This window comes from Eublepharis macularius, chromosome 11 (genome assembly GCF_028583425.1).
Source record: "Eublepharis macularius isolate TG4126 chromosome 11, MPM_Emac_v1.0, whole genome shotgun sequence".
Lineage (NCBI taxonomy): Eukaryota > Metazoa > Chordata > Lepidosauria > Squamata > Eublepharidae > Eublepharis > Eublepharis macularius.
In genome coordinates, this window is record NC_072800.1 from 93,610,447 (window position 1) to 93,630,867 (window position 20,421).

A 20,421-nucleotide genomic window follows, 5' to 3' on the forward strand; every position below is an offset into this window, starting at 1 on the left:
AAGTTGGGTTTTCCCACCAGCAACGTACTCAGACACACTCCAACCACCTGCAACTGCTGCCCCCCCCCCCAAATTCTAGCACTCTCAAGGATCAGCATTGTATCATCTGCCTATCACGGGCACACCATTTCTCAAGGCACATTTCTCTTGTGCAAAATACTATTGGTAAAACTGAAAAGTGAAGCCTGGATTTTGGGTCAGGTCCTCAGAGTGCAGCCAAAGCCAACAACTCATACCCCACAACTGTTTGGGCTTGGAGATCGGCTGCTAAAAGCGTATGAAGGCCTTGAGGACCGGGAAAAGCACAGCCAGAGACTTGCCTCACAACTGTTTGGTGGGACTGGAAGGCTGAGTGGGAGCAAAGGGATTGTAGAGCTCTAACTGGTCTTCCCTTTAGTTTGGCATCCAGCTTCTTGTGGAGGGAAGCACCTAACCTGAGGATGGTAAAAAGTCCAGTAGAACCTTTAAGACTAACCAACTTTATTGAGGCATAAGCTTTCGAGAACCACAGCTCTCTTCGTCAGGTGCATCGTCAGCTTTCAAGAACCACAGCTCTCTTCATCAGATGCATTGTCCGCTTTCGAGAACCACAGAGCTCTGGTTCTCGAAAGCTTATGCTACAATAAAGTTGGTTGGTCTTAAAGGTGCTACTGGACTCTTTACTATTTTGCAACTACAGACTAACACAGCTAACTCCTCTGGATCTATAACCTTAGAATGCAACTGACCAGAAAATTCAGGACAACCGTTCTGAGTGCAGAGGCCTACCAACCCCACTTGCTAGAGCCTGAGCGGCACAGGACAAGATGTGATATCAGGGAGAATTAGTGGGGCGTGGGAAGTGAGGAAAGCCAAGGAAGGGCAAAAAAAAACCCCTCTCCCTCCAATTGTTGTCCCACTGCACTATTTGCAAGTCCTTACTCATTTGGAAGTACTTGGCACCCTCAATGCTACTTCATATAAAGGTTTATAGAAATGCTTCCTGCCAGAATGAAGAACGGAAGTGATTTTCAGGGTGTAATTACCAAAATAATAACAACAACAATAATAAAGCCCCACTGCAGACTCACTTGCTAGAACTTCTTTAGAATGAAGAGACCGGTGGTCAAAGCAAGGCTCAAATCCCATCAGCTCTTCCACTGCAGAGGCAGGACCTGCGCTGCCTACGGGAGAGAAATCAACACGAACAGCAGGTTCAGAATTTGCCACACCCTTCATTTCTGAAGTCTGGAAACAGGAAGAATGCAAAAGGCCACGGAAGCGAACTGCACTGGGGTCTGCCTCTGAAGCGTGAGTGCGTCCATAGCTGCTGCTACCCCTGGTGACACAATGATAACCCAATCCAAGCTTCTGGTGCTGCTGTACTGCAAAGAGTTGGGGATCGATGGGGGAGACAGTCAAGTCCAAGTCCCCTCAACCAAGAAGTTCCAAACTAAACTGGGAAGGATGTGCCAGCTGAGATCGTTTGAAGAACAAGTCACGTCAAGGTATCCAAAGCCATTTTGTGACTCAGCACTCCCATTTCCATCTGGGTGAAGAAGCCTCCACCGAATAACACCCACTACGAAGGAAACACAGCCAGGAGTGCAGGGGAGAGCTTCAGAAGAGTGAACGGGCAACTGGACAGGCTTTATCAGTGGCTCCGAGCCATGGAGACTAAGGGAAGCCTCCACATTCGGAGGCCATAAATCTCAGAATACCACTGCTGGGAGTTGGTGTCCGGGGAAGGCCTTGGCCTCTCTGCTCTGTCTGTTGGCTATCTAGGGCAACTGGTTGGCTACCGGAATGGATGGACCAGCCGTCTCACCCTGCAGGGCTCTTCTGATTTTCTTAACTCTCATTGCATACAGTCAGCAACGCAGGGCAAGCAAATTTCAAACCTGGCTTTTGCGGAGCTCTCTCACCTGCTGGAGCCAACAGCTTTGCCTCTGGTAGTTTAGGTTCTCCTGGGAGCTCCACAGGACCCATTGCAACATTTGCTGATAAGTGCATCTCTGCCACATCAGGGATCTTGCTGGGCACTGGGCACAAAGAGAGTTTGATTAGACAGAAGCTGAGCTGGGGGGCACGAGCCTGCTTGGACTTTCAGCCAAACCCTCTTCAGGACCGCATCCATGGCTGCACGGGGCACACGGTACCTTAAAACAAGGCTTCTGGGTGCTGCAGTTGCAAGAAATTGTCAAACCTACAACTAGAGAGTAATTAAAACACACTGCTGGCGTCGGTGGCTTGTGCAGACACTATTCTCTTGGTAAGAACCATTTCCCACTACGTTGTATTTTTAGGTATGGAGAAAAAGTTGGCTGCAGTGACATGTGAATGGAAGCAAGACGAGACATGGGAACAGAGGCATCAAGGAGGGGGATGCATGTTAAGGTCTGGAAGGGAGCAAGAGGAATGGTGTGGGTGGGAGCCCTATAAGGGATTCTGGAAGGAAGTTCTGTGGATGTTTCTGTTCCCCATCTCTGGGCTCCTCCCTCTTCCTCAACACTCTTCAGTTTAAGCCTCTGGGACTGGGAAATGCAGCTGTCATCAAGAGGTGGAGGGGGGCATTCCTCGTGTTCCTGGATTTGCACACACTTTCTTACAGCAACCCCTCTGAAAGCTGGCGCTTGCTTGAAAACGGAAGCTGGGTCAACCTCTCCTTTGGTCAACATAATGGGAAACCACCGGGGCTCACAGGCATTTTGAACACAAACACCAGGGTTCTAACCACGTTCCAAAACCTTACGGGCACTTGAGTTTCTTTATGAGGGAGTGGTGATTTCACCAATTCCCTTCCCGCTGCAGAGCTCCACTACTGCTGCTCCTGAGAGTCTGGTGACACCCACTTCCAAAATTACCTATTAAGCAAACCACATAGATGGACACAGCAAGTTTGCCTGTGGACCCAAATCAATCACTGCAGAGAGGTTCCAAACCCACGTGGGGCTTGATCCTCAGTGCTGCCCTTTCCCTCTCCTCCGTCAAGTCTTCAGGGGCACTTCATAAGAGGCAAGAAAAGGCCTTGTTCTTCCTCAAGCCTGATAAAAATTTGCAAGGAAAACAGAGAAGCAAGAATTCTGCACGAGGCCCACCCTGCCATTTTGTTTTTACCTGGTGGCTCAAAGAAAGGGGTTTCCTGTGTCTCGACTATGGGCCCACTTCTCAACCAGAAATCTTCCGGAAGTCCCATTTCACCTGCAGGTACTACAGGAAACAATGAGCAAATACAGACACTTGTGACGCCCCACAGAAGGTGGAGTTACTAAAGCACCTTTGTAACTCAAGTCAAAATGACCCTGTTCGTGGCAAGTCTTAATACAGGCTCCTACAGGTGGGACACACACCTGCTTACAGCGGCTGAACCAGAACCAGAGTTGTTCTAACTCACATGTCAACAGTTGGCTCCAGCTAATGGCCCCCGCCCCGCATACACGCATAGGTGAACCACAGAACTGGCAGACCAACACAAGAATCTGAGTGCCAGATCCTGCCAGGATCTTGGGCACCATCTTGCTTCCATCCGGTCTCCTCTCACCCAGAGGCAAAGTAGCAAATGTTTCTTTCAAAGAAAGCTAAGCTCTGTCACTTCCCTGAAAACAGCCCTTGAGTCGAGCTTTGTGGATTCTTCTGGATGCCTCCTTTGGTCACGCCAGCCCAGGTGAAGAAGGTCTGCTACTTTTCCACCCACCCACCCACCCAGCTTGGATTCTTGCCAGGAGCAGATCAGCACAGGCTCACCTGCTTCGTTTTGCTTCAGCAGAGTTTCTGCGCCCAGATCCTCGTCAAGAAAGGCCAGTGGGTCAAAAACATTTGCAGGAGAATGTGGAGGGCCCAGAGGGGGCTGCCCAGGTACTCCTGCAGCTCCATAAGGCACTGGAAGAAACAAGGGAGGTTTGTGCTACTGGCCATTCGCAAAGAAGCTCTCTCACATGGGGAGCAGGACTGGTTTCACGGAGAGGGCACCAGTCCTACACAAGATCAGGCTTTATCAAGGAGGTGGGCAAAGAGGTGGGGTGTGTGTGTGTTGAGCGGCACATCTGGCCTTCCAGCAGTTTGACAAGTTGCTTGAGCATCTGCTGCCCACCGGACAGCAGGACCAGCTAGCTGACTGATGCTCCCCAAAACAGCTAAACTTATTAACATCAGCAGGTGGGGGGGGGGGGGGAACTGCCAGCAGTGTAAGCAGTGACAACCCAAACTTGGAGAGTCCCAGATATGGCCCCCAAATTAAAAAAAAAAAATGACACACCCCCTGTTGTTTCAAGTTTCTATACTGGGAAACATGGTATTTTTTTTGTTGTAATACTGTATATAAAAACCTGCAAGGAAAATCCTCGGGAGCTTGAGTAATTTGGGATTTCCTCTCTAGAAAGCATTCTGCATTGAAAGATTATTTATTTATTTATATTCAATTTATATTCCGCCCTCCCTACATCAGCAGGCTTAGGGCAGATTACAACGGGGGGGGGGGGGGCAGGATTTCATCTTATCATCATAGATGAAACATTTGTATTGTTCCAAGACTCAGCCTGTACTTTCTTTCCTGGCACTTTGTTAGTGGAAAGAGAAAGGTTTTCCAGCATATAGTATCACTAAAACATGGGGCGAGGGAGTACAGGAAGCTTCACCGCCCGCAATCGAAGAAACCATTCGTTTATTTGCTTGCTTCCTCCTTTTATAGTCTGCCTTTCTCACTGAGACTCAAGGCAAATTACAACTAAATTGCAGTAGAGACTGCTCCTGGTTTCCTCTTGTCAGCTCCTGCATTCAAAACCTTGCGACCGTTCAAAACCATGTGTTTCATGTACCTGCTGGCCACTGAAGCCCAGCTCAAGCCAAGATTGCTTGCAATGCTATAACATATGGGAATCATAAGGCATGGTGGACAGAGCACAAGAAGCAGGCAGTAGAGGAGGCAGATCCCTAGCTTGTCTGGTGGCGATCCAACCGTGACCTCTTTAAAAAAAAACCAAAGAAAACTTGGGTTTCAGTCCTTCTTGAAGGACTGCCTTGAAGCTGTAATGGAGATGCCTGAGGAGAGCAGCACATCAGCCCGAAGCCAGGGCTCATCAGGCCTAAACTGCTTTGATCGTTCAGGATTCCTTGGCTACGAATAACTGCAGGTAGCAGCAGCAAAGAGGGGAAAGGAAGAAAGAAAGAAAGAAAGAAAGAAAGAAAGAAAGAAAGAAAGAAAGAAAGAAAGAAAGAAAGAAAGAAAGAAAGAAAGAAAGAAAGAAAGAAAGAAAGAAAGAAAGAAAGAAAGAAAGAAAGGCCAGACAGGTGGAGTCGTTTCAGAGACCAAATCTGCCACCCATTTACAGTCCTATGAAGAAGCAGGAAGCCAACGGTGTGCCTCCAGATTCTGTATCTGTGGCAAAGTTATGTCACGGTGTGATAAAACGTTCCACTCTTCTGGCAGCAAAGTGTTGGCATCTTTGTTTTCACAGGCTGAAGGAAGGAAACAGAACTCTAATTCACTGGACACTGATAGGCTATAGAGTTACAAGATCAGAAGGATGGAGAAACGAAGGAAATCCCTGACATCCAGTTTACCCAAATTCCTGAAATCTGGGTCTTCAGCGAATGCTGACCTCACATGCCTACACTTTCCCCAATACTTCGAGGGCTAGCAGCTTAAATCTGTAACCTGTAATTTCAACAATTACAAGGATTGCACAAAACATGGATGAAAATCAACTGTATGATAAACAGGATCATTTCAAGCATGCACACTTCCAGATTAGAAAAGTCTGAGAAAGCAGGTTAGGTGCATAAAACGCTCTTCACAACTAATGTGAGTTTCAAAGCAGCAGAAGAAGAGAAGAAAAGGCGTGAGCCATGCAGAAGAGTTCTTCAGTAACACTCGAAGTCACACAAGGGACAAGCCTGGCGAAGTACTGTACCATGGACTTCACTTGACGCTCCAAAATAGTCCCCGAAAGCTGGCACACTCGTCATTTCCTGAGGAAGCAGCAGCAGGTCGGACAGGACATCTTCACGGTGCATCTTAAAAGGTTCTGAGGGACAACCGACAGAGGCCAATATGCCTTATTTTGTGCTGTAGGATGGGGTAGGCCAGTAAGCTTCTTGCTCTGGTGCCAGGCAAGACAGCTGCAAACACCCTGCTTTTCCTGCCTGCAGCACCTGCTGGCAGCATCCCGGTTCCACCTGGCAGTCCTACGCTCCTTTGTTTTCTGCATGGTAAAACTTGGCAAGTGGTGGGGCAGCCGCAGTCTCAGGGAAGGTGCAACAGAAAAATGTAAGCACTGACTGCTAATAGTGCCTTATTCCTAAGGAGACGTGTGGGGTGGAGAGTGCACATCTAGGAGGACCAGAAAGCATTTTAGCACGAGGGCTCATCAGAGTCAGCAGCTGCCCACCCCAAAGACCAAGCTTGCTGCCAAGCTTTATACCGTATGAGAGCGCTGCTTTTCCTCTGCTCAAGATGTGTGCATGATGGGCCACAGTAGAACCGGCCCGATACTGAACCTCATTTAACTGAGCATCACAGCCAGCAGGCTCTGGAATGCTACACTTACTAAGATTCGTGCATTTCCTAATGCTAACAATGCAAGTCTGCCAAACGATAGGGACTGTAATTAATGGGTTAAATATTTCTTACTACTAGATGGTTTCCAGATTTATGCTGTTCAGTAGAGGAAGAGAAAGCAGAGCAAGAGGAGAAAAACCCACTGCCTGCCCAATTTGTGACCCCCACCAAACTCAACACAGCCCCACTGCCTGCACGCAGCAGTGCTCTGGCAGGTCACGAAGCCTCCAGGGTTCTGCCGCCTGACAAACACCTGAAAGACCACACTGGACTGGGCCTGCCCCAGCATTAGACAAAGCCGACTGGGCCTCCTCGTGCAACAGCCATGGGGCCCTTTAGAAGGGTGGCAACTTCCTGGGTATTTTTAAGGAAGGACGCTGATTGGATTTTGGGCCTCGCGCAACAAGACATCTGGACAAGTCCTGATTTCTGGAGGATGGCAGGAAGTGCTACCCCTTGAAATCGGTTCCAAACTCCTGAAATTTAGAGAAGCATTTCAGGCAAGTTTCAAGTATGGTCCTCCAGCCAAGCCATCCACACAGCAATAGGAGACAGGTGGCGATGCACTGCAGGGGCTCTGCTTCCTCCTGGCAACCGGGGGTGTGGGAAGCAACGGCCGCTGCCTCTGGGAGCCATGCCACTGCCAGCCCAGATCCTTGAGGGCAGCTGGGTAACAGGGCCCAGCTCTGTGATTCTAGGAGGCAAAGAACAATCCCCAGCAGCAGCGGCGCTTGTAGAATCAAGGCCTGCCTCAGATCCTGATCTACAGAGGAGGCCAGACTTTGCGGGCAGGGGCAAGGCCACTTTCAGCGGCAGCGTCTGTTTCACAGAGTGGCCTTTTTGAGAAAGTTAGGAACGCCCTTAAATTGCTGCCATTCTAATGCCAGTGTAAAGCCGAGGGATCTAAAACGGCCTTTTTAGTCCAGCCAGGCAGAACCAGTCTGGTTGCATCGATCATGTAACTTTAAAAATCTGGTTTGCTGGCTTTAAAGACTCGTGTATGTGCTCTGCACTTTGATGATAACCTGCTTTGCATCCTTTGGGGGAGAAGTGTGGGTTAGGAATGCTTTAAATAAAATATATGCCTTGCTTGGGGAGGCAAAATACCTCAAGCCAGTCCTGGCTGATTTCATTTTCACTTGCAATCTGGTGTTGGGAGTTTTCCCAGCAGGAAGCCTCCTACGCTTCCTATCATGCTGGTTTTTAGTTTTTGCTGTCTTTTAACAGCGGGGTTTCTTGGAAAGAATGTTGAACTTAAACTTCAAAAACCTGAACTCGAACACCGGCTCTTGGGGATGGAGTCCCAGAAGTCCCAAACCCCACACCGGGCCAGAGTATGGCCATCTGTACAGTGGAAGTTTTGTTTAGTGTTAAGACTCTAGTCCTTCGAGGTCAGTACTGCCTACTCAGACTGACAGCAGCTCTCCAGGGTCTCAGGTCAATGCTTCTCACATCACCCACTACCTGATCTCTTTAGCTGGTGATTGCACCTGGGCAATGCTCAAGCACTGAGCCCGGCCCCTCCTCAGAGACAAAGCCCTAATATTGACAACTACTGGGTTTGCCAACATGTCAGACTCACTGAGCCACGCAAAATTGTCTCACAGACACAGGCTCTCTGTTCCTAATACAACCAAACGGATACAGCCCTTATCTAAGAGGAAAGCTTTCAATAACTCAGCAAACTCTCAGAGCAAGTAAAAAATGTGTGTCTGTGTGTCTGTGTGTGTGTGCGTGTGCGTGTGGTGATGATGATAATGATGACAACAATCTGCCACTTCTAGACAGTTCTCAACCCCAGTGACTTACTGCACGTCTAAGTTGCTCGCTTCTGCCAGGAATCCTTTTACACCCTTGACTGGTCAGAGGCAGCAGAGCAAAATAATGCCCCACAGTAACCTCCTTCCTTGTAGACAAAAGGGCTTTTCTATAGAGAGCCTTGTCCTGCAACTGGACAGCTGGCAACATGCAGAAGCCATTCTTGCAAGCCAGGCAGGGCTGAGCCTTCTGCACTCGGGACCCGTGATTCTACTATTCAGAGCAGCAAGAAAACGTTGAAGAATTTTCAGGGAAGACCCTCCCTAACTATTTGGTGTTCACGCCAAAAGAGGATTCATGGCTTATATACACAAATATACCCATGGCCATTCATCCATCCTTCTCCCCTCCGCCATTAGCTTTTTAATCAGTAAACAGAAAGCTGAACTGCACGTCCCCTCCACATTATTCCCTTGGCATCAGGGCTCTAACAAAAACACACACAAGGCTCCTCTTCCTCAGGTGGTCGGCCTCAAGATAAGCTCTATCTTACACAAAGGAGGACTTCTGGGAGGTTTTGTACTATGAAAAACCGTGGCTGACTCTTGTTTCTGGAGGCATGGGCACCGTTCATTCTACCCACCAAAGAGAACAATTCTTTTGCTTTTTATACCAGTTTTGCCAAGAAAGAAAGGGAACTCTGAAGACTCTCTGATTTAACTAGAAGTTACGAACCCTTGAACCTCTGTTATCCCCCTTCAACATGAAAACAAGACAGAAGTCCAGTGATTATCCCAGAACACCGATGGTGAAAAGGCCCAAGATTCCCATTTTTCAGCTCCATTCCAGAGTAATGAACTCTGACACCGCACATCTCTTAGCACCTGAAGCTATATATATATTTTTAAAAGAGGTTTGAGCCTCTGTGTAGTATGAAATAAAAGTTACTTCTGCCTGTCAGCCACAGACACCTAGCCTAGAGGCACCTCCTTTCGCATGCTGCAGAAACTCTACTGACCATTTCCTATGTAACATTCAAAAGAACTTTTTATAGGACACTACTTACTTCCCTGTACTTGAAATATAACAGAATACTTAAAGTAGCTTAAAAGCTACATACTGATGACAAATTGATTTAATGAACATAACAGACTAATTATCCCTGTAGCATTAAATAATGCACGTATCTCATTGTGCACTCTTCCCAGAAGCTATACTATCCGTGATAATCATGCTGGCCCCAATTTACTTGGCGTAACTTAACCATTTTGACACAGAATTAACTTCCAGGTGGTGGGTAATAAACGAAGGATCAGGCATACAAGTAGACAGTGATGAGCAGCCGAGCAGACATTCCTCCTTATTCAATTTTTGTGAATATGATCTGGCAAGACACAGACATACCCCTCAGTGCTAGGAAGTGGAATGGATGTCTCTGTTATCATTCTTGTGCGCCAATGGCCCACCTTGTTATTTAGTGAAACCCCAAAAAATGAGGAATGGATACCATAGAATTGGGACCTCTATGGCCATCTAGTCCAACCCCCTGCACAATGCAGGAAATTCACAAATACCTCCCCCCCCCACACACACACTCACACCCAGTGACCCTTACTCCATGCCCTGAAGATGGCAAAACTCCATCAGGACCCCTAGCCAAACTGGGCTGGGGGAAATAGAAGGGCACAATTGGAGTCCAGTGACACCTTAAAGACCAACCAGATTTCCAAGGTAGAAGCTTTTGAGAGTCAAAGCTGTTAGAAATAGCAATGCCTGGTGTACTGCAGCAGCAAGAAGGAAGAAGAGCCTACCTCGCAGGGGGCAGCAAGGATCACTTAGTTAGGACAGTGAGAGTAGCACCTCTGTTGTTTCCTGGGGGTCATTTCCTTGTCTTGTCTCCTATTGGGTTAACCAGGGCAATATCCTGCTTCTTCTCTCTCCTGCCCCACTTCTTCTCTCTCTCTGCAAGATGTAGTCAGATAGCTAGGGTCTCTCTCTCTCCCTCTTTCCCTCAAGTATGTAACTTCCTCAAATAAAGCTTTTGCCTCTCTAACCAGCTCGGCGTTTATTCCGCAGCGTTGTTTTACACTCGCTCTAACAAAAGCTCCCTTCATCAGATACCCTTTGAAAGCTTATACCTTGGAAATTGGGTTGATACTACTGGACTCAAATCTCGCTAGTTTAAAATATATATACACACCATGAACAATCTATGGTTGTTATTGTCACATGGTTTACCATTTACAGCCACCATCTAAAGGAGTTTGGGTAACTGCCACTGGAGCCCAAACTGGACATAGATAGCCAAATGGAGAGCCACAGGTGTCAACAAGCTATGCAGGGATACGGGTGGTAAACCCTGCATGCTTTTACTAAAAACATCACTTCGAAAGGGATCCTGAGCCTGAAAAGATCTCTCACACTGGTGAACATTTCTGTTCTAGCCTGAGTCCTGCAGTAGCAAACAAGAAATGGAGCTCCATTTCCACTGCTCATCAAGATACATAGGGGAGAAATGATCCATTTTCATTCCGGTGTTGTGTTCAAGACCTCAGTTCTTGCAGGGCTAAACTGGGAGCTGTTTCCCTCTGCAGCTTCTTACCTGTCACATCGGTGGGCTTAAACGCTGGCTGAGGATCGAAGCATCGGTCCCTTTCATCCACCTTCCACGAGTTATTGTGGTCCAGAAATTCCTTGTAGGAAATTTGATCATCCATGATTTTTCCTGGAGACACTGTAAAGTGAAAGGAAAGCTGCAGCACCATGACTAATATCCAGGACAGGGAGCCGACACAGCCTACACCCACGGTAAACTGGCCATTCTTTCAGAGAAGGAGGAGGGGGAGTAGGTTTAATTGTATATGGCCAAAGGCCGTCACAATATAAAGTTAAGAGAGAGAGAGAGACAAGGAATTCCGCTGGAATTCCAAACAGGCCCTTACACTGAACACACATGAAAGCCACCTTATATACTGAATCAGACCATTAGTCCATCAATGCGAGTACAGTCTAGTCTGCCTGGCTGCGGCTCTCCAGGGTCTCAGGCAGAGAAAGGTCTTTTACATCACCTACGATCTGATACTTTAATGGGAGATGCCAGGGATTGAACTTCGGACTTCCTGTATGTAAAGCAGGTGCCCTTCCTTTGAGCCACACACTTTGCCTGAGGAGAGGCAACACCATTTTTGAAAGGCATGCAGCCAGCCGTGGAGATGCACAAGGATCTGCACTGGGATTGATGCTATTCTGTTCATTCACAAATGATCTGGAGTCAGGAGGAGCAATGAGAGCAAAGTCTGGAAATAGCATCAAATTTTGGGGGTTGGTGAAAGTGAACCAGAAAGAGCTCCACAACTGGGTCAGGCAAGCGCTGTACAGTGTAAAGAAATGGAGTACATTGGGGCAAAAAAATCCAACTTCTCCTATGCTCTCACAGAACCTGAACAAAGCAGCGATTAACTAGGAAAAAGGCCTCAGGAGCATGGTGGGAAGAAAACAAAAGGCAACAAAGAAGGCAAATTCCTTGGCAGGGACTGGGAAAAGGTGACAAGTACCAGACTGCTCCTATATACGACGCAGTCACATCGGGGCTTTTATATACAGCTCTGCTCAGAGAAGTACAAAAAAGAACATCTAAAATGATCAACAGTGCAAGACTACACAGAATTACTTTAAGTCTAAACCCACTGAAATCCACATGCTTAGACTGGAGTAAGTCTGCACAGGACAGTACTGCAAATGTACCTTCGTCATGAGGTGATGTATGAAAAGTTGGGGGCTTGGGAAAAAAGATCACTGGTGGAGGGAAATGACATAGGTTATAAAATTAATTGCAGTCTAGAAAAGGAGGTTGTTTCTTCTTCTTCTCCCTCTTTCAACGACAGTAAAAATCACCCAATGAAACTGATTGTCCCAAATGTGGAGCCAGGCAAAAGGGAACTATTCCACTCAGCATAAAGTATGGAACTCCTTACCAATATGGGGGTAGTCACTAGCATGGATGACAATAAAATGCATTAGACAATTTCACAGTCTGTCAAAGATTATTAGCCACAATGGCTGGAGTAAACTTCAGCTAACAGAGCCGTGTGCCTCACAATATCGGGGGGCAGGGGGGGGGTCCTCATGCCTTACTTAGGATCTTTTAAAAAATGACTGGCTGATCAAAGCAGGAAACAAGATGTTGGGCCAGATGGATCCGTGGCTTGATCCTGGCAGCCTCTTCTTATACTGCCTTCAAACAACTGCAGATAGAGAAATGCTTGTTCCAGAGCAACACAGAGAGTATCTTGTGGCTTGGTCCAGGCTTTGGCTACTACAACACAGATTTTCGCACTGAGTTTTCACGTTTGTCGGCGGCAATGTTGCCCCTACCCGACACCCTTGTCCATACTTGTGTAAGGCTTAAACCAACCAAAAGAGTTCAACGGCAGATTGGGGCAAAAGCCTCTCCAGCTGACGGAGCCTGCTTCTGTCTTTTGGTGAGCTGCACAACAAGACACCCCTCAGTTCCCCTCCAGCATTATTGGATTATTTTCTTAGCAAACGGAAAGAATGCTCTGGAAGTGATGAGGGGGGAAAGCGGGAGGCGGGGGGGGGAGGCTGCCTTCGTCACTGGTCTGTCGGAAGCTGTGCATCTCCTCAGTTGCAAAAGGACAACTGAAGTGACAGCTCAGACTCAACAAGAGACAGGAACGGAAATGTGTCTTTGTGTGCATGGGGAGGGGGGGGGAGACATTGAGATGGAGAATACCAAGGCATCAACCAACAGCAGGAAGCTGAGTTAGGGTCCAGGAGAACCCCCAAGCTCTTTACTTGATACAGCAAGATGCCAGAGATACTGCTTGCTGGACAAATACATCATTCCCCAATTCTGACTGTCAGAATGAAAATCACGGTTGCCTCGGCTGCTGACCCCAAACTGCGTATAACCCCTGAAGGGCCCTGTGGAGTCTAGATTTAGAAATGTCTATTAAAAATATCAAAACAAGGTCTACACTTAAAAAACAAAAACCTCACATGAGAGCCCAAAGAACAGCACTGGACTGTATTCCAAATGCTGCAACAGCTTTGCACAGATTAAACTTTTTTGCAAATAAACCCAAAGCATCTCAGACTGTGGCAATAAAATGGGGACTGCGCAGACGGGTCAAAGAAGCACGGCAGGCGACAGTTCAGGACTCCGGAAACAAAGGAAGCGAAGGGCTTTTTCAGGTCACAGTAAAAGACAGATCCCCAAATTGTACTCGGCAATACAAAGGAAGCCACTACTTTTTTTCTAGGGGACAAGAAACACAAGCTGGAACTCCATGCGGAGCATCTACCTCGAGAGGCAACATTACATGAATGACGCAGGGGATGGGTACATGCTCCCTGCCCCCACCACGCCAAGAGGAGTGTCAGGTTGCTGAGTGGCCGTCAGAACTCCAACGGCCGTGTAGCAAAGACTGTTTCTGGTGACTTCTGGCGCGAGGGGAGCAGTGTTTGAGCAAACCCTTGTAGCTACTCATCCCGAGCATCTCCACTGCAGAACCGAACCCAGCCTGAATGGCAGGCTTGCAACGCTGTCGAAGACACGTTAAGGCCTACGCTCTGGCAAACTTCCCTGACGGACGGCCTTGGCAACCACCAGGAATATTTCACTCGGTCTCTTTCAGGAACTGGTTCCTGTAGGACTAGGTATGCGTAGGCAGCGGCCCATACCGTGGAACCCCAAAGTGCTCAATGGCTCAGGCTGCTCAGGACCCACATGGTCAGGTCTGATCTTTCTTTGTATACGAATAAGCAATTTTTGTTTAAAAAAATGAATTTTTAAAAAAAGATTCTTATCACCCTCCAAAATTCTACATTATTTTCCTTCCCACATCCTCCTCCAGCTCATTCCTTATCAACAGATACTCTATAATCGTTGTTCACAGACTGAGCATGCCGTATATTTTTTTGAGACACACACACACACACACCTTGCATATATGTAGTGATCGTCTCTTAGCTTTAAATGTGCTGCTGTGGCTGTTCCAGGCCGGCAAGTCAGGACCTAACCCAGTGGTGCCCTCCTTGCCCAGCTGCCCCTTAACCGACTCTGCTATCCTACCTTGCAGGACACCTTGTCTCTTCAGCCGGTCCTATAAGGACAGGACGTAGAGTAAGCAGTTCTGCTAGCTGTGCCATGCAGTCTAAAACAGATGTGTAGTTTCACTTCACCCCGAGAAATGAGAACTTTCCCATCGGGCGAGTTAACTTTTCTGCCCAAGCCCTGTTAATTCTGGCCTCTGCGCAGATGCTTCCGGGCCATGGAAAGGCTCTCCCCGCATTACTGCAACAGCCACTGCCAAAGACAATGTATGAGCTGTGAGGCTGGCTCATGTAAAGAAGTCTGATAGGGATGAACAAAGAGAATTGTGTTGGGGACCTCACGGCAGAAGGCTGACACATAAAATGCTGTTCCCTTGACCAACACAATTTGCATTAGATATTTACTGCCAGGAAGCCTGTTGTTCTTTCCTGCCACAGAAGCAGGATGTCACGCATCTAACAGCCATTTTTCATACCGGGCAGGAATGCTTGGCTTCTACAGGACTCCCATTTAACCAGATCGGAGACTGGTGTCTGTTGAATGCAGTCAATGCCGTTCTGTGTCCAAGGGTCCCACGGCTCAACATCTTCAGGTGCCCATGCACTCCTTCAAAGCAGCAATATTCTCCTTTCAGAACAGACAGCCCTGGGCAAGCTTTCAATTGATCATCTCATTTTCATCCTGCTCTTACTCCAAGAAGTGCAAGATGGTGTGCATGGGAGTTGACCTGTTTTCTGTTCTAACAATCCTGGGAAGCTAGTTAGAGAGAGACTGGCCCGCTGTGAGTCAGCCCTGGCCCAAGACCAAGACTGTGCCTACCGTAACTGGCTCTGATTTCAGTGGGCTCCAGTCTGGAAGGGACCTTGCAGAGGAGCTTTGGGCAGGTTTGTAAGACTGCCCAGTCCTCTGCTGGAAGGCAGGATCATCCATACAGCCATCATCACTGTGCAGAGCAATCAACTACACCGTCCAGATGATGGGACCATACGCCCCAAGCTAAAGACAGACACTTCATGAAGGTATCTTTCACTCTGCATAGAAGTTTTGACCAATGCAAATGATCAACTAGGACAACGTAACTTCTCCCTAACTGTCTAGCTGGTCCACCAAAAAGCAAACAATGCGCTTATATACCGCTTATCTAGAAAGATTAGCACCCCACTCAGAGTGGTGAATAGAGGTGGGCACGATCCAAAAAAAAATACTGATCAAGCTGTTTGTGGATCCAGGCCGCCGCCAAACCCAGGTCACCGATTATAACCGATCAAGTCCTGTTTCTGATCCGGAATCGGGGAGGCCAAAGCGGGAGGGCGCCCCGCTGTTTCCAGCGATATAGGAATGGTGGTTGGTGGCAGTGGCCACCAGGCCTGGCGGGCACGGGGAGGCGGCGATGAGGGAGGGGACGTTCACTCACACACACACACACACACACACAGAGAGAGAGAGCAGGGGGGGGAGTTTTTAACCTGGCAACGAGCCGCCTCCCCTCAGGGAGGGGACATTCACACCAGGGCCGGATCCACGGTTGCCAGCGGCCAGAGCCACCGTAGTCAGGCTCTTGTGCGCGAGCGCTAATGGGTCGCCGCCCCCCCCCCGCCCACGCAGCAAGCCAGCTGTGCCGGTGCGCTGTGGAGCTGGCGGCAGCACGAGTGGCTCGGAGGCTGCCTGCGCCATTCACCTGCCCCGCAAGACAAGGGGCGGGCGGCTTGCCCACGCGCCCCTTGTCCTGGGGAAAGGCAAACGGCGCGGGCGGCCTCCCAGCCTCCCGCGCTGCCTTTTGCCTTTCCCCAGGTCAAGGGGCGGCCAGCTTGCAGGAAAAGCAAAAGGCAGTGCAGGTGGCTGGGAGGCCGCCTGCGCCGTTTGTCTTTCTCCAGGACAAGGGGCGCGCGGGCAAGCCGCCCGCCCCTTGTCTTGCGGGGCAGGTGAACGGCACGGGCAGCCTCCCAGCCACTCACGCTGCTGCCAGCTCCGCAGTGCACCGGGACAGCCGGCTTGCTGCGTGGGCGGGGGGGGGGGGCAACCCAGGAGCCTGGCAACTGTAGATCCAGCCCTGGTCCTGGGGAAAGACGAATGGCGTGGGCAGCCTCCCAGCCACCTGCGCTGCCTTTTGCAGAGAGTGACAGACAGAAAAACACCCATTCCTCCTATAAAGCCCCGTTTTTTAAAAAAGCAAAAAACCTTTGTGCCCATGGCTTCAGAACACCCCCTTCCCCCTCCTTCCCCTGGGTTGCTGCTCCGTGGTTGGAAGGAAGCCTGCTAATCAAGGAAAGCTGGGCTTCCATTCGGTTTTCCAGAGTGACAGAAGGAGGGCAAACACAGCTCAGGCATTCCCCTGGCTCCATTGCTAGGGGAATAGATTATTGGCGCCTGAGTGTCTGGCTCTCCGATTAGATCACGATGGCCCCCCCAATCAAGTCCCCCCCCCCGAACGCTGGATCGGTTGTCGTGGATGGAACCGATTAGCTGAGTCCCGATGGTGCAAACACCATTATTGGGGTTTTTTTCACATTGTGATTCCGATCGTGCCCATCTGTAGTGGTGAAAAAAGTGAGTGTTGTTATTATTCCCACAATACAGCTGGGGCTGAGAGGAGTGGCTTTCCCAAGGCCCCTAGTGGGAGTTGAACCAGCAGAGTACTTATTCACAGCCCAACCACTTAACCACTATGCTGCAGCAGCTGCCACCATTCTTTGCACCTTTCACCAGCAGGAGTGATGGCAAAGCTCTTCTTTTTATATGTAGCCCCCACCTAAGAAGATGAGGAAGGCTTTCCCCCCACAAACTATGTAAAACAGAATTTTCAAGCAGGTATTTCTATAAAGGTATTAGAGCTACAGTATAATGGAATGGTTCAGGAAGGCACTTATAAAGGGAAAGGGATTGTGGACTATACCGTTGTATATAGGGCATATTATCTATTTTCTGTATGTTTCACCCTGTTGTGTCTTCATTATTTCGTACTGCTGTAGGACCATTTCCCTGCATTGTACCTGCATTCTGAGTCATGTCTAATATTGTGTGCTTGTTCAGATTTCTGTAATCCTGGTCTTATTACATTGTTTTGTAAATGGGTCTGGAACGTGTCTATCCTATTCAAGTTATTTTAGCTTCGGTAAGAGGGAGAAGAGGCCGTTGCCAGGCAACGCTTGGTAACACCTGGCTCCAGCTGCCTCCTGCCATCCATGAGGTCAGAATGAGAAGAGATCCAGAGGAGTTAGCCGTGTTAGTCTGTAGTAGCAAAATCAAAAAGAGTCCAGTAGCACCTTTAAGACTAACCAATTTTATTTTATTGTAGCATAAGCTTTCGAGAATCAAGTTCTCTTCATCAGATCAGTTCGGATCAGGCATCTGACGAAGAGAACTTGATTCTCGAAAGCTTATGCTACAATAAAATAAAATTGGTTAGTCTTAAAGGTGCTACTGGACTCTCCTTGAGAATGAGAAGAGGCAACTTTCAGGCATTTAGCTTTTGCTGGCAACACCCTCCCTAAACACCTTTTTATTGATATTCTCATTGGTTGCCGTAAGCAGCTTCAGGAGCTAACTTTTTGACTGAAAAAACGAGGAAAAAAAGAGTCACAGAGATATTCAACCTTACTAAATCGGATGCCAGAGGAAAAGAAGAGTTCCTTGCAACACATGGTATTTTCTCAAGTGAATGCAAGCCCTTACATTTGATCCCTTTCCTCAAAAACACACGTTACATGCAGGGCTTTGTTATGTGCACATTTCATTAAAGAGACCATCGCCTTTCAAAGATCTTCAAGCACAAGCAAGCCTTCCCCTTGCACTCGATGAACACAGCACCACAGTCTGGCGAGGAGTTCCCAGATCTCCTTTCTGGGCCTCTTCCCTACTGCGCAGGCCTCACAACAGTCTGAGGCATCGTTGCCTTCAGCCAAGAATACGCAGCTCAGTGATTTAAGACCACCCGTTCACTGCATGGGGTGGGGCAATCAGCTGTGTACAGAAAGGAAAATGCGAGCTAGAATAATGTGAACTCACGCTATGCATGGGGTTAAAGCAAACAATAATGGGTGGAAACTCTCTCCGGATCTGGTAGGGAGTTTGTCGGAAATGACAATTCTGAAGTAGTATTTCACTGAAATAAGCAAGGATCATTATGTGCTTGAGCACAGGCGCTCAATGGATCATGACTTGCCGTGTGACACATCAGAGACTATATCCATCCAGAGATTTTTTAGGAATGGAAGGCGATATGCTTCAGTGCATAAACTCTGGAATAAAGGGTTGTTTGTAAGGTCAGGAAATGCCTTCTCCTGGAGCTAGAGCCGTGGGCACCTCACTGTATCCTCAGAGGTGAAATTAAGGCCCTTGGCTGTCTTTATCTAGAGAGGTGAAGGCTTGAAAAATTCAGGGGGGGGAACCTCTCCCCCACCCCCCACCAGCCATTTCCCCCCAATTTTTCCAATGGAAAAGTTGGGAAATTTGGGGGAGCACTGAAAAAAAATTCATATTACAAATTTTCTCTTTGAGAATGAATGAAATGCTTCTTAAGGCAAGGGGTTTCACATTCCAAATATATAGCATGGAAAGTCCTCAGAGGTTTTCAATTTTGCCAGTGGAAAAATTGGGAAATTTGGGGGAGTACTGAAAAAATACTCTCATGAAACTTTTTCTCTTTTTGAGTGAGAAAAACCTTGTCTTCAAAAGCATTTTACTCATTCCAAATGTATAACACGAAAAAGTCCTCAAGACTTTTTTCTGATGGAAAAACTGGAAAATTTGAGGGAACACTGAGAAAAATCCTGATCCCCCCCACTTTTGGAATGAGTATAGTGGAAGACAATATATTTTAGTTTTTCCCAGAATTTCCACCACCACGCCAAAAATACCCAGAAAAGGTTTTTTTCCATTGCTTCAAAATTTCTGGAAATTTTACCTCTCTGGTTTTGGAGCCGCAAGCAAATCTTGCTCCTCTTCAAAAACATTTCACTAATTCTTGAAGCTTCCTTCAGATACCTAAGAGCCACTATTCTTTTATTACCACAGCACTCCAGAAGAAAGAATGTCCAAATTAAATGCTAATAAACCTGGAGAGCCCCACCACATAAATCATCTTTCTGTCCATAAGAACAGTAATTTTGTACAGGAGCAAGGGGATCGCTAATGAGTCCCAGCCCCATCGCCACACTACAAACTTTAGAAATGGGCGGCGGGGGGAGGGGGGAGCCATAGCATGTATACTAGTATATTCTTCTAGTGTAACTATGCCCAGAATCATGCATAGAGCTTTCAACATTGTGTGGCACAACCTGAAATGTTTCCAAACCTGTTTGAAGAATTTTGCTTCCATGTTTTCTGGTAATTTCAGTCTGCCAAAATCTGGGCCAACATCTCGCTAACAGTTTGCACCTTCTTGACAGGTCAGATCCAGCCAGAGAACAATTAAAGGCCCTGGCAGCCACCCTGCAGCGTTTCATTCTGAGTTGGAGCTGTTTCAGTGGGACCTCTGCTTGCACAGACCACCTCCTCGTTTCTTCCTGGGCCCACACAGTGCACAACAGCACACCATGTCCAGATGAAATGCATCCTGGGAGAAGCCCACCTCCAGCCCCCACCCCAGATGCTGGAAGTCCATTTTGTCCTCAAGCACAAAGAATCATTTGTAAGATCTTTAGTGATTCAAACCTCTGTGCCTTTAAACAGCAGGAGGAGGAATTTCTCAAGCAAAAGGCGATCTGGAAACAAGGGCAGAAACAGGGAACGGGCTACCGAAAGAAGGGCGAGAGGTACTCTGCTTAAGAACTGCTCAATGAAACAGCTCTCCTCACATGCTGTGGAGTCTTCCGCATTTGAAAATGGATTTATATATAGTCTGTTGCAGTGAAACGCACCAGAGAAAACACACAACAGGAGTGTTGCTGAATGCTAACATGAAGAACGTAAGAGCACCACTGCTGGGTCAGACCAGCAATTAATCTAGTCCAGCATCCCGTTTTGCACAGTGGCCACTGATAAGACTTATCCTCCATGAATCTGTCTAATCCCCTTTGAAAGCCTTCTATGCTTGTAGCCATTACTACACCAA

General features: G+C 47.9%; 1 protein-coding gene across 7 annotated transcripts in view; it reads right to left on the reverse strand.

The window, feature by feature from the left end:
* Nucleotides 1–20,421, reverse strand: part of MAP4 (microtubule associated protein 4) — a 220,124-nt gene that overhangs the window by 65,739 nt on the left and 133,964 nt on the right. For all 7 annotated transcript variants that reach the window (XM_054991276.1, XM_054991275.1, XM_054991274.1 and 4 more), the window contains exons 5-10: nucleotides 10,896–11,027; nucleotides 5,889–6,002; nucleotides 3,724–3,858; nucleotides 3,097–3,189; nucleotides 1,905–2,021; nucleotides 1,071–1,163 (exon numbers count right to left, since the gene is read on the reverse strand). In XM_054991276.1, the coding sequence (XP_054847251.1) occupies nucleotides 1,071–1,163; nucleotides 1,905–2,021; nucleotides 3,097–3,189; nucleotides 3,724–3,858; nucleotides 5,889–6,002; nucleotides 10,896–11,027 (684 nt within the window). The remainder of the gene's footprint in view (nucleotides 1–1,070; nucleotides 1,164–1,904; nucleotides 2,022–3,096; nucleotides 3,190–3,723; nucleotides 3,859–5,888; nucleotides 6,003–10,895; nucleotides 11,028–20,421) is intronic.